The sequence below is a fragment of the Protopterus annectens genome, chromosome 8.part0, assembly GCF_019279795.1.
Source record: "Protopterus annectens isolate FY-2018-M chromosome 8.part0, PAN1.0, whole genome shotgun sequence".
In the NCBI taxonomy this organism is placed as follows: domain Eukaryota; kingdom Metazoa; phylum Chordata; order Ceratodontiformes; family Protopteridae; genus Protopterus; species Protopterus annectens.
The window spans coordinates 200,109,572-200,123,251 of NC_056741.1; the positions used below are offsets into that span (position 1 = coordinate 200,109,572).

Consider the following 13,680-nt stretch of genomic DNA (forward strand, 5'->3'; position numbering starts at 1 on the left):
GGATGTCAGTGGAACAGTTTGGAGCATAGAATTCAGCAGAAACAAAATTAAGAAATGCATTGTTATCAAGTAAGGAAGTAAAGACTAGGAGAGCAAAAATTATGCAACTGAATGAAGGGAATAGACAAAGTCCAAATTTATACAGTATTTCAAAATGTACACAGTCATAGCAAAAATTATGCAACTGAATGAAGGGAACAGATAAAGTCCAAATTTATACACTATTTCACAATGTACACAGGGATATGAAGATACAATGACTGGGGTTCAGAAACACAGATCACAGTCAACAAACTGGAAAAGCTCCCTCATACTGTGCCAAAAATTGCTGTAAGGGAAAATGTTAGTTTGTTTTTGCTTTTTTGTATTTTGTATTGCTTCGTTGTTTTCTTCTGTTTTTTTATTTTGTGATTCATTTTCTTTACAATGTGTTTTACTTGTTATTCTGCTGTTAACTGCATATTTAAACTAGGAGAGAGACCACAGCTGTATCTTTTGTGAGTCACACAGAAATTATGTTTTTTTGCCACCTTCCCACCCTGATGCAGTTGAGTTTTTAAACCGAACCGTCTTTCCAGGCTGCCTGCCCCTTATTTTAATTTGATTACACATATCTTGCCCTCTCCACTTCATTGGCCATCCCACTGTATTTCATAGAACTAGAATACAGAGTGCCCACCCCCTTCTAATATATATTGATCTTTTTTTAAAATTAGTGGCTCTTCACTTAGATAGCTAAAGCTTAAGTTATCCCCTCCTTCATACCTAACTGCTTAGTGCATATTATAGTTCCTAGGATATTATACATTTTTTTTTCCAATTTACCTTTAAAATCTGCAACATCTACTCCAAAACCACCATGTACTGGAAATCCCACATTCTGCTTCTCATAGGATCATAGGAAGTTACAAGGTTATTGGCTCTGAGGCACTTACAAGCCTAGACAAGAATTTGTCCCATGTTCCAACAAGTCAGCACCCTATGCCACTGTCCAGCTGAGACATAGGTGGAATCCCAGGGGTATATTTTTTGTTCCCCGTCCAGTATTCCCAGTAGTCATCTTGGGATTAGTGCTTCTCTTTTGCTCCTGGTAAGAGAAGGAGCACAGGGACATTATTTCCTGGAGACTGCGGATCACTGGAAAGCCTAATAACTGCTTCGTAGGTGCCAGCTTGGAATTTGTGCTTATATTTTTCTCCTGGTGAGAGAAGGAACAGAGTGAATTGATTACTGTCTGTTTCTGACTGGGCAGTGAGTATCTGTGTATGGCATTCCTGACTGTTCTGTCTGCAGTTCAAGGCATCTACCAGGAAAAGGTTACAACAAGCCTATAGATCCTTGCATCATTTGGGACAAGACCGTGGATCACCAAAGAGCCTGTGGCCTGCTTCTCATCTTGGGATTGGTGACACGGTTTTGCTTCTGCTGAGAGAAGAAGCAGAGGAGCATTGTATCCCAGCAGCATGACACTGTGGTGAGACCAGCACTAGTAGTAGCCAAGCTGTAACCATTCAAGTGATTCCCCTCTTTTCATCATTCTTGACAAGCTAATTTTCTTTTCAATAAATGCTTGATTTCCTGCTGTCTTATCAAACTTCAGAATATCTACCTAAATACTTCATCTATAAATCATCAGTGTGTACTTATTAGTTTCCCCTTAAGTGCACTGTATAGATGTAGACACCTTGAGTTGACATTTTTCCTGTAAAATCACCATTGAAATTTCTCCAATACCTAGTTGCACACAGCAGTACTAGTTTGCAATGACAAGCACTGCCTCCAAAGTTGCAAACTGGTTACTCCAGACATTACTTTATATTCTCACGCTGTCTAATCAATAAAAAGCAGTCTGTTGCCACAAATATGAAATTCCCACTCTCTTTGTTACCAACTTGTTGAATACGGGCACCTGAGGCAATGTAGAAATTGCCTCATGTTTACTGACAACCAATTAATACAAACTGATATGGTATTTGAGAGATTTATTTACACAATGTCACTGGAGGTAAATATCTCATTAAAGCACTCCTATTGTCAATAAGGTTGTCAATGGTGCACACGCTGCATGCATTACACACAATTAAAAGCAGGCAGATAAGACCACATGTGCTGAGGCACTTAAATATAGCCTTCCTAAATTCCAAAGACTTCCTAGATGTATTACACATAACAAATACCATCAGCAGCCCTGAATGCACTCATTCAAAATAACATCCACATAAACATATACAACCACATCTCATGGAGCCTCTACTTCAAAGCCCATAAGACAAGCTACCACACAACCTATCATTCTAGTCATTGAAGACTCCATTACGAGACACACTGATGTCCCTCTCACCAGGCTGAGTAAGGAGAAAGCCAGAGTCAGTTGCTTATCAGGGGCCAGGATTCATCACATTACACACACATTCAGGTCATTGGACCACAAGTACCAGGAAGACACAGTCATAGTCCATGCAGGTGTAAATGAGCTGAGCAACACCTCGCTAAACTACACAAAGAGAAATATCATGAAGCTGTGCGAATACGTGTCCTAGGCTGGTATGAGCCTAGCATTGAGCAGAGGGTGAACTAGGTGAAGAACAAACGGAAGAAGAAAAAAAACATGGAGCGGAAAATGAGGAGAGAGAATGCATGCAGGAAAAGAGGTCAGGAGAAGTGATTGATACTAATCATTTTTTTAAGTTCTAGGCAGAGAAAAATCTAATCCTCGGGATCAAGGATTATTTGTACATAAACCCAAGAAAAATATTCAATCAGGGAAGCAGTAAAAATAAGAAAATGAAAATTCAAAACTGTTTCCCGTCAGCTTAAAAAGAAGGAAAAACAACAGTTTAGCGTGCTTTCAGTAAATGTGAAAATTATCAACACTGTAAGAAGGATAGGGATATTGGAATGGTATGTTAAATGTGATGTGCATGCTATTCTGTTAGAGGATGCAAGATTCCTGACAAGCAAAGAAAGACTGAAAGCAGAAACATTGTTGAGTATAAATATAATATAATATGAAACTTAGGAGATGAATGTTGTTCTGGAGTGGTTGTGTTGTGTAAGCAAACAGTGAAAATGCCAGATGTAACACTAGTAAGGATGGGAAGGTTAAATGTTGTGGATATGAGCTGAAGGGAACATGTCTATGGAGTTATAGTGTTCATTGCATATATGACTAGCAAGGTAAGAGTAAATCTGTTTAGTCAGATATTAGCGTATGTGGTGCTAAGTATGAAAATTATAATAGCAGCGGACTTTGTGATGTATGGGGAAAATGTTAAAACAAATGGAAATCTGTTAAAAATACAGAAAGTGGTAACATATGGTACATTAGCTTTGTGGAACAAAAGTCAAATGGACTTATAGAAGGGGGCACCTGGATCTGAAATGTATTATTTTGTATTATAGGAAGGCTTGGAAGTAGCAGATAGTGACACAGTTGTGATGGGTATTTCAGACCATTTAGCAATATGGATGAACTTGAAAGAAGAAATAAAGCATATTAACATAAAAAGGAAAAAAAAGAATAAATGGGAAATTTTGGGATGGAATTGAAGAGTGGCAAGTATTTCAGTCATGGAATGATCATATTATTTCAATGACAGGAAGAAAGGAAGAAAAAGTGCAGTATGGGAAATGTTTAGAAATGTATTAGAAAATTTAAGAATAATACAAAGAGGCTATTATGCTATTTGAAAAGAAATATGTAGAAGAAATCAAGAAAAAAAATTAAAGCATTATAATTTGGGCAGAATTATTATTTACAAGGGAGAAGGTAGAAGGTATCTGCATATTTGGGTAAATAGTAAAGGGGGATATAAATATAATGAGTGAAATTAAAAACTTAAAAGGAGAGGTAAAAAGAACACAAGAGTAAATTATTAGTATTATAGTTCAGCGTAGGGAAAATATGTGTATGAGTAAAAAGAAGTATAATAAGAGAGAATGCAAAAACAAAAAGAAAATGAAATGTTGATTCAGTATCAAGCCCAGATGGTATAGGGTATGGAATGTATAAGTAATGGATTAGCAAAGGCAGTATTCTGTTAACGTACTTAATGAATGGTTGAAGGGAGAATTTGTTTGTGAAGGGTTATGTAGCGGGATATTAAAATTTATATGAAGAAAGATGAGAAGAATGAAATATAAAATTGGAGATTCGTTATATTAAATAATGCAGATTATAATTTTTTTGAGAATAATACAAAGGAGAACAGAAGAAAAGATGAAGAATATTATAGAAGAAAGTATATATGGAATATTTTCTTATGCAAAAGGGTGGAGATACTCTGGAAGAAGTTGTGTTAAGAATTATTTTCAGAATATTAATGACATAAACAATATAGCTATGAATATGATTATGTATGGATAGTATAAAAGCGAGAAAAAAGAATATGTGAGGGTAGATAATCATTTATTTTATATAATAAGATTTATTTGGAATGAAATATTGAATGACATTTTGTTTAATAAGAAAGGTTTTTTTTCAAACATATTGTGAAAAAATAGATTATGGTTGTGGAAGAAGGAGTGGGGATCAGTTAAGGAAGAATAGCAATGAGGATGCTATAAGAACAACAATAAATAGTAAAACAATAGAAATGTGCATTTATGAGCCTGTAAACATGTACATTTTGTAAATATATAAATATTGTTTTTGGAATTGTGTTAAATAAAGGATCCCTTATCTTTCACATCCAACTGAGCTACAATCAACTCAAACTAATGGGTCCAGAGTTTAGATTATGGTTGTGGAAGAAGGAGTGGGGGTCAGTTAAGGAAGAATAGCAATGAGGATGCTATAAGAACAACAATAAATAGTAAAACAATAGAAATGTGCATTTATGAGCCTGTAAACATGTACATTTTGTAAATATATAAATAATGTTTTTGGAATTGTGTTAAATAAAGGATCCCTTATCTTTCACATCCAACTGAGCTACAATCAACTCAAACTAATGGGTCCAGAGTTTAACATGTCATCTGAATGACAGCACACTCAGTAGTGCACCCCCTGAGGATGCTATAAGAACAACAATAAATAGTAAAACAATAGAAATGTGCATTTATGAGCCTGTAAATATGTACATTTTGTAAATATATAAATAATGTTTTTGGAATTGTGTTAAATAAAGGATCCCTTATCTTTCACATCCAACTGAGCTACAATCAACTCAAACTAATGGGTCCAGAGTTTAACATGTCATCTGAATGACCATTTACTTGGTATGGGAATAGAACCCACAACCTTCTGCATTAAAGGCAAGTGCACTACCTGTTATAGCACAGATAGTGCTTAGATAAGAAAACTAATCATCAGTGAATTTGTGAACTATTGAGTGATGTAAAGTAGTGCAGGATGAGCAGTGAATGCTTCAAAAACTGTGCAATATTAAGGTGTGCTCCTTTCTGTTTGTTTTGCTTCCTTTGTTTATGCTCCTTCATGCAGTACAGACAAGCACATGTGGTGCCTGGTGATTTTTACAAATGTAAATGGATATATGTGCCAAAAGCCTCATCCTAGCTATCATTTCATAGGCAAATATTTACACAGTGTAAAGGAGCTATAGCACAAAATGTCTAAATATCAACTGAATCAGAATTATGTTCAGTCAGTTTAAAAGTATTTTATAAATGATAAATTCCATAAACTCAGTCTGTTCTAAACACACTTATAAAACAAGTCATTTCAACAGGATATTTCTTGTCACCTTAAGATGAACTGTGCGATACAGCACTAGAGTCCTATACATGAATTCCAGAAGGAGAAGGTAGATTATGAGTTATTTAATTATTAAAGGAGGAAAAACAGACTGGAAATGGTGATGAAAGCAAGCATTTCAACAAAGTACTTACCACTTTCCAGATATGCGATGCCTTCTTTTTCAATTTCACTTGTTAGCTGACCTGTTGCTTTCAGGTATGTCATGACAGCAATGTCAACAGATAAACCCAGCATGTTCTGTTCTCCACAGCCACTTGGCATGGAAAGGAGGCTTTCAAGATTTTTCAGTCCACTTCCCATGATATCACCTGCAGCAGACCAGAACAGGTAACCAACATTATAACAGATGTATCACCTCCTGCCCCTCCCCAACATTAATACAGATATTTTCATTTATCTCACTAACACAGCACAAAACTTACGGAAGTGTACTAAACTCTCATATCTTGATAGAGAAGGAAGTACTATTGCTTTTATGGATCTCAAAAAGAATAATTTTAATAAAATGGACCTTCAGAAAGCCAAATCCAACCTAATCTGCAGAAAACCTTCTGAAGGCTTGCAGATTTAATGTGGCTCAGTGACATCCTTTGTAGGTCTGCAGTTTAGTTTCCCCCTGATTTCCTAACTACAATACATATTCATAATAACATTTACTTTTAGGTGAAAGAAGTGAAAAGTTGGCATTAGGTCTGTACCTCTTCTATCATCCAGCATTTATGGGCAATGTCTACTGATAACTGCTTAGCTACAGTGTCAGGATGAAATGATCTTGCAAACAAGAAAGAGGTGAATGAAGGCAGTACAGTCACCATAAGAAATTATGTTGAGTACCAATTAACACAGACAGACCTTCGTAAAGAATATCTCTACTTCAGAAAACCAGTATGCAGGCAGATGATGGTGTATCATAGTTTCTAAACCAGTTCTATCTTCTGCAGCAGTGTAATAAAACAGGTGAAATATCTAATTATTAGTAGAGGACTGATATAAGCAAGATGAATGAAGGTTGCTGAAGGTTTACTCTGCTTATGCTGCTCCAAACATAGAAAGTTTCCTACTAAGGCAGCAATGTTCTAATGAGCAAACAATGAAAAATAGGTAAAACATTGACTTAAAGATATTTTCATGAAAGACATTGTTAACATTAACAAATTGTAGAACATATAATATCTATGTTCTGTCTGTCAGAAAAAAAGAGCACTTCAAATTCCAATTACATAATTTGTATTACCAAGCCTTAAGCAAAACTGCATGAAGAAATTCAAAGCTGTTTTGTTGTAGATTTTTTTTTTTTTTGCAATCTAATTTTTATTAGCATTTTTAAAAACATAAATACAAAAATAAAACCATAATTCACACAATACAAATAGGTTCAAAAACAGATAAATGAAAAAATCTTCATACAATCCTGCTTAAGAGCAGATACATTGAGTACTGATGTAACAAAAAGAAATATTTGGCTTCTTTAATCAAGTGAGTAGGATACTAGCTGATTACAAACACAAAAAGAAAGTGCAGAAAGGATTTGCTGAGAGGCATTTGTTTGTACAGGATTGTGAAGATATATCAGTATTCCTAAATCCTATTTGATTTAACTATATACAATATGTATAAGCGACTGCCACTAAGTGGGAGGGAATTAGTAGAAAGAAACTAGAATGTATTGCCTGCACAAATGTAAGAAAAGATAACATAAAGGGTCGCAATAACTGTAATTCTACAAAGGTTCTGTTCGAGAAAATTAATGATGAGAAGAGGTACTTACAGACAGTAGGAGGAGAAATGGAGAACAACCTAAGTAGGATAATGATTTAGAACATCCAGAAGGTTATTCCAATATTTCTGAAAGTAACTTAACTTCTTGTTGCTTGTAGTTTTTAGTTTACTTGAAAAAAACATGTTTAACAGCCATCAATTGAAAATCCTTCTAGGACATTTTGGCTCTGTCCAGCCAGTTAAGGGTAATGTAAGTTTTGAGTAACACACACAGAGTCACTATGATATGCTTAGATTCATATTTAAATGAACCTGGATAGATATTTAATAGCGCCATTTCCCAGGTAAGGGTTGACTTCATGTAACCCATTTTCTCCAGTAGTGCTCTTAAGGAGTACCAAAGTTTATACACGTTTTTTTACAGGACCAAAAAATGTGGAGTATGTCTGCAACAGAATTAGGGCAAGTTGGACAAAAAAGTGAGCTGTTTGGGTTAATTTTATTTAGGAATGATGGAGTGTGATATGCGTTATTGTTTATCATGGACTGGGTATAAATTAGTTTTTTGAAAAGGATTAACTTTATTGTAGCATCAATCGCATCGAGTTTTTGGCTAAGTGTAATTTCCTTATTTTTTCCATCCCAATATTTAGAAAATAGTAACTAGTCTTTGTATTTTATTTTCATTACTATACTATAGACTATAGACTCTGGAAAGCATTTTAGACCTTGGTAGAAGTTGGGTTATTAGAGACTGATAAAGATGGTACTCTGTGGGGGGTAGCTGACCTTGTGTCAGTGATCAAAGAAATTAGGCAAAATATTTGTTTGATTATTATATAGTATTTCTTGTTCACTGCCAAAGAGGACATGATTTCATTAAATGGTAAGTCTTTAACTGAGTAGAAGTCCCAGACTGTACAGTTCTTAATGAGAGGGGTGTTTTGTTATAGATTTGTCAAATATGCTGGCACAATGAGTGCAATATCGACATTGGAACAGTTAGTAATCTTTTTATGGCTTAATTATTTGCATTCTGTAAAAACTGATGCATTTTCTAGGCTACAAGCATTACAAGAGAAGCAAGGCAACATGACTTGATGTGGAACAAGAGTTTTGTTTTAAACTACTTACAGATTTGCAATAATTTAGATAAGGGCAGCCAAGTCCCAGCTCTCTGCATCCAGCAGGCAGCAAGCAAGAATTACGTTTTCAGACTATGGGAGCAAATAATGCTATTGTTTGGTTATGGAAAAGGGGAGAAGGGAGACAATGATATGAGAAGGCTATTTTCCAGCAAATCTAGTGACACAGTTTGTTTCTCAGCTACATTGCAGTTATCTTGCTGGAATTTCAGGAAGGAGTAGAGAGACATGTCCAGTGATGACTGTGGCATTGCCAGGTATGTTGTAGAGCTTGTGCTAGGGACGTAATGTTTTCTATGAATCTTTTCTGACTAACTCTATTATGCCAGCTTGGAGTACATGCATATTGGAATTGAATCTAATTAAATTTCTACTTTTATTTGCTTATTGCCTCCCTGTCCACTGAGCAGCATCTCCCCTCACCCATTTTGAACAAATTTATTCCTTGCCAGCAGGCAGCAGCTGCTGGATCAGGTGACAGCTGATTGAAGGAAACATCAAATAACAGAATGAAGGAGGATAATGCTTCCTGACTGACAGGGGTGGGGAAACTTCTTCTCTGCCTCTTGCTTCCTGATTGACAGGGGAAGTCTCTTCTCTGCCTCTTGCTTCCTGTTTGACAGGGGTGGTGAAGTCTCTTCTCTGCGTTATGCTTCATGATTGACATGGGTGGGGAAGTCTCTTCTCTGCCTCTTACTTCCTGATTGACGGGGGTGGGGAAGTCTCTACTCTGCCTCTTGCTTCCTGATTGACAGGGGCAAGGAACTTTCTCCATACCTCTCAACTGTACAGATTTTTGCAGAATGTCCAGATTTTTGCCTTATATTTTTGGTCCATTTTTCATAAAATTGTGGTTTTCTGACAAATTAGTAGCAAATCATTAAAGACTGAAGTTAAAAAATAATGCAGACATTTCAGTTTTGGACTTCATACCCTTCAGAAAATTCATCTTACTCCAAAACTTGTTAATTTTATCAACTTTCTATGTTTATAAGAGCAATATTTAAAAATGTTGTCTATTTTTGGGCCTTTGTCTCACTTTTATTTATTGCTTTGTCCACATTTCTTGCTCTAAGAGGCTGAGAGGTGTGCTCTACTCTGCCTCTTGCTTCCTGATTGACAGGAGTGGGAAACTCTTCATCCGGGCAGTCTGCGGATGTGGTTTAAAACTTCCTAGAGTGGGCTTTCTGAACATTGCTTGGTCTCCATGCCATAGAAATAGGATACTCCTCTTTCCACACTAGTCTTTTATGCTGCAGAGTTAAAAGTCTTGTTTGTTACTGGGTCCTAACCTTAACCAAGAGTGAAGTGTACAAACACATATGGACTTGCAGTCGTCCCACTGACATATACCTTCTGTACACATGCAACAGTATATGAGGATTAGTCTAGCTCAGGGTGTCTATATTACACTGAAGACTGTGCCCATCTTTACCATGTACTCATCACATTTACTTCTTCATTTATATTTATTAACTGGGATAGAGCACTGATCAATTTTGGTCACATTCAAACTCAGCCAGGGAACACTGTCTGGTTAATTGACTTATTCAGAGTCACACAGGCAACTCAAGGCCGAGGAATTAAACCTTGTACCACAAGAAGCAGTACGTCATTGACAACTCATAGCCTTAATCCACAGTGTCAACTGCCAGGCATATATACATTTCCTGTTCTTTTCACAGTAAAAGTACCAGAAAAAGTCTCTTTTTTTTTTGCATAACACTTGAGCAGACACTTGCAAGTTAAGCTTTTTTCAAAGCAGACACTGATTATCAAGCTGTTATATGTGGCACAGTTGTGCCGTTGATAGTGTTCTCACATCACAAGAGGTTCTCTGATTCAATTCTTTGCTGGGGTGCCTTCTTTGTGGGGTTTGCATGTCCTCCCTGTATCTGCATGGGTTTCCTCCAGGTGCTACAGTTTATTCCCACATTCCAAAGACATGCAGTAGGTAGATTAGACACTATAAATTGTCCATAGTTGTGAGTCTGCATGCAGATGTGTGGTGTCAAGTGTATAATCAGTCTCCATATGATATGTTGGTTATACCTTGCATTTTGTTTGGTGAGAAGCTTCTGAGGATGCTCCTTCTGTTGCATGCACCTGGCAAGGTACATGCCATAGGGTGATTGGGCTTGATTATTAGTCTGATGAAGTACAATCTGGATGTCATGCCCTAACTTATAAGATGAGCCACGTAGAAGGATCTACTCCCCACCATGGACATATGGTGGTCAAAGTTCAGATTGCTATCTATCTGAATACCTAGATCTCTCATCACTGGGTTCATTCTTAGGGGGGTGCTATCAATGTTGTAATTTTCAAGGGTATTTGATTTCCCAAAGACTATTATTATGCACTTCTTCACATTTAGTTTGAGGCCATGGCTCTGACACCAATCATTAGTCTGTGTCAGACCTTTCTGTTGGATATCAACTTTGTTTGGGGAGACAGTGATTGCCCCCATCTTGCAGTAATTAGAAAACTTGGTCAGCCAAAAGCCATCTGCATTAATTTTGACATCTGAGGAGTATATCCCAAACAGGAGGGGGCCTAGCACTAAGCCCTGTGGTACTCCAGTGGTGGCTGGCCTCTTGCTAGATGTGAACTCCCTCACTCTAACAACATGTGTTCTAGCCATGGACCATTTGGCTATCCATCTGATGATGTAGAGGTCTATGCTCAACATTGTAAGTTTATTTATAATACCCAAGTGGGGTATTGTGCCAAAAGTCTTGGCCAGGTTAAGGTAGGCAGTATGCACCATCTTACCTCATTGATAGCCTTGGTGACCTTCTCAAAGAAATCCTGCCCTAGATGAAGCTAAACTGTGTTGGGTGTAGAGTCCGGAGATTTATTCTTTTTTTTAATTTTATTTATTTAATTTATCTTGACATTTGTTGACTGGGTAAGTCCAGCTGGGCAAATGACTTTTTTCAGTGGAGGCCTGAGGATAAAAGGTCCAATTGGTATAAACATTATAAAAGATGAAGTATAACAAAAATGACATACATTTACATCCTAACCTTAATTATTGTATATTTACTAACAAGTATATAGCATGAAGTATGATTTGTCTAAGCTTTACAAAGAATAAAGTATAGCACTAACCATTTAACAATTGCATCCTAAACATTAACACAATACAATGCTTACAGATTTAAAACATGAGGTAACATCAGTATAAAATATAAGATCACATCGGGGCCATAGGCCTGTTTTATGGTAACAGTGCAGGCTTAAAATAACGTAAGAGAAAGGAAAAGTTAGTTGCAGCAGAGGAAGAAGTTGTTTATGCAGGGTCAGTGCAAGAGCAAGTCCAGGAGTTTAATAGGTTGCCTTTTAATGTCTTTTTGACATTGGTAATCATTGTAACATATAGCGGCAGTTTGTTTCATGCATTGGCAACTGAATGATTGTAGAGAAGTTTACCAATATTTTTTTTTGGGTTTGTAAATCTCCAGGAGGAGTTGGTCAAAGCTACAAGGTGTATGATTTGGAGTGCAGAGAGAGATGAGAGTTGAGCTAGCTGGACAGGAGTTGGGCTGGTTTAGGATAGAGTGAGTCAGGTGTAGCTGATGCAGAAGAAGTTGTTGGCAGAATTCTAGTCACTGAAGGGTTTTAAGAGATAGCCAATGATGTGAGTGAAAGGGTTGACTTGTAGCAAATCTAGCAATTTTATGATGTGTGTTCTAGCTTAGTCACAAGATTTGTTTGTAGATCAGTAAGAATAGGGGCGACATATAATAGGGTGGGTAGTAGATAAGCTTGCACAAGGGAGATTTTAGATTCATTGCTGAGGATTGTTTTGTTTCTATGGATTAGACCAAGTTTTTGATGGGTCTTTTTAATGCAGTGCAGCACGTGAAGGGCAAATCTTAGTTGGCCATCTATTATGTCCCCTAGTAGCTTCATGTGGGGTTCAAACATGATAGTTGTGTTGTTGAGGGAAGAGGTGGTGAAGGTAGCTTTAAGGTGATGGACATATTTAGGGAAAAAGAGGAGAGATTTGTTTTTATTAGGGTTTAGAAGGAGTTGGTTGGAAGTTAGCCATGTTTTGATGGAGTGGAGAGATTCTTGAGTAAGGGTAAAGAGGTGAGAGAGATTGACAGAGGAGGAAATTATTCTAGAGTCTTCAGAGTACTCTATTAATGAAGAGCGAGGACAGAAAGCATAGAGGTCGTTAGTGAAAATATTGAATAGCAGGGGTCCAAGAATGGAACTTTGAGGAAACCCTGTGTAGACTGGTAGCAAGAGGCAGGCTGCAGAGATCCATTTTACAGACTGTAGTCTGTTTGAGATTTCCTATGTCATTATTAATCAAGTCCATGATTATCCTTTCCATAGCTTTGCATATGAGGGTAGTCAGACTTATGGGTCAGAGGTTTCATGAGTGAGTTGATGGTCCCCTCTTGTGCAATGGTATGACTGTTGCTGTCCTCCACTATAATGGGACAAAGCCTGTCTGTGATTCTAGCTTTAGAGAGCTCAGTGATGACCTGTTATTTTGCGATAACTGGTAAAGGGATGGTCAGGGGTATTTCATGGGGAGTGACTGGAGCTGATGAGGGAGTGAAATTTGTGCTGCATTTATTGGCCTTCAGGTTTGCTATTTCTTCTGGTTAACTATCTTTAGTGTCATCTACAGCCAACTCAGCACATTGCTGGGTATTTCCCTTAAGATTTAGGACATAAATAAAAAATTATTTGTAGTTATCTTTTGCTGGGGAGACTACGTTAGTCTCATATTTAGCTTTTGAAGACCTGGGTAGTTCTCTGATTTGCCTGTTGAGACTAATGAGAATTTTTTTCTCTATTGTGTACCCTCCCCCTTATTCTAGACAGGAATTTCTTCCTTCTGTTTTATAGTATATTTATGCCAGTCCACCAGCATGGCTAGTTTTTCTGGCTACTACTGGGTTTAATTTGGTCAGGTACTGCTGTTTCTGTGCAATTGTTTAAATGGTTGTATAGGGCATTTGTGTATACTTCTGCATAGGCTTCCATGTTTTCAAGGTTAGAAGGCAGCTTTAAAATTATGTATGCTATCACTTACTAGAAGGCAATAAGCCTTGAAAAAATTACTTAGGGTTT

General features: G+C 36.9%; 1 protein-coding gene across 1 annotated transcript in view; it reads right to left on the bottom strand.

The window, feature by feature from the left end:
* The window catches only part of LOC122808699 (alpha-2-macroglobulin-like protein 1), a 1,234,219-nt gene that overhangs the window by 239,122 nt on the left and 981,417 nt on the right, over positions 1-13,680 (bottom strand). Inside the window, exon 24 of the mRNA XM_044079685.1 lies at positions 5,851-6,027. Within this exon, the coding sequence (XP_043935620.1) occupies positions 5,851-6,027 (177 nt within the window). The remainder of the gene's footprint in view (positions 1-5,850; positions 6,028-13,680) is intronic.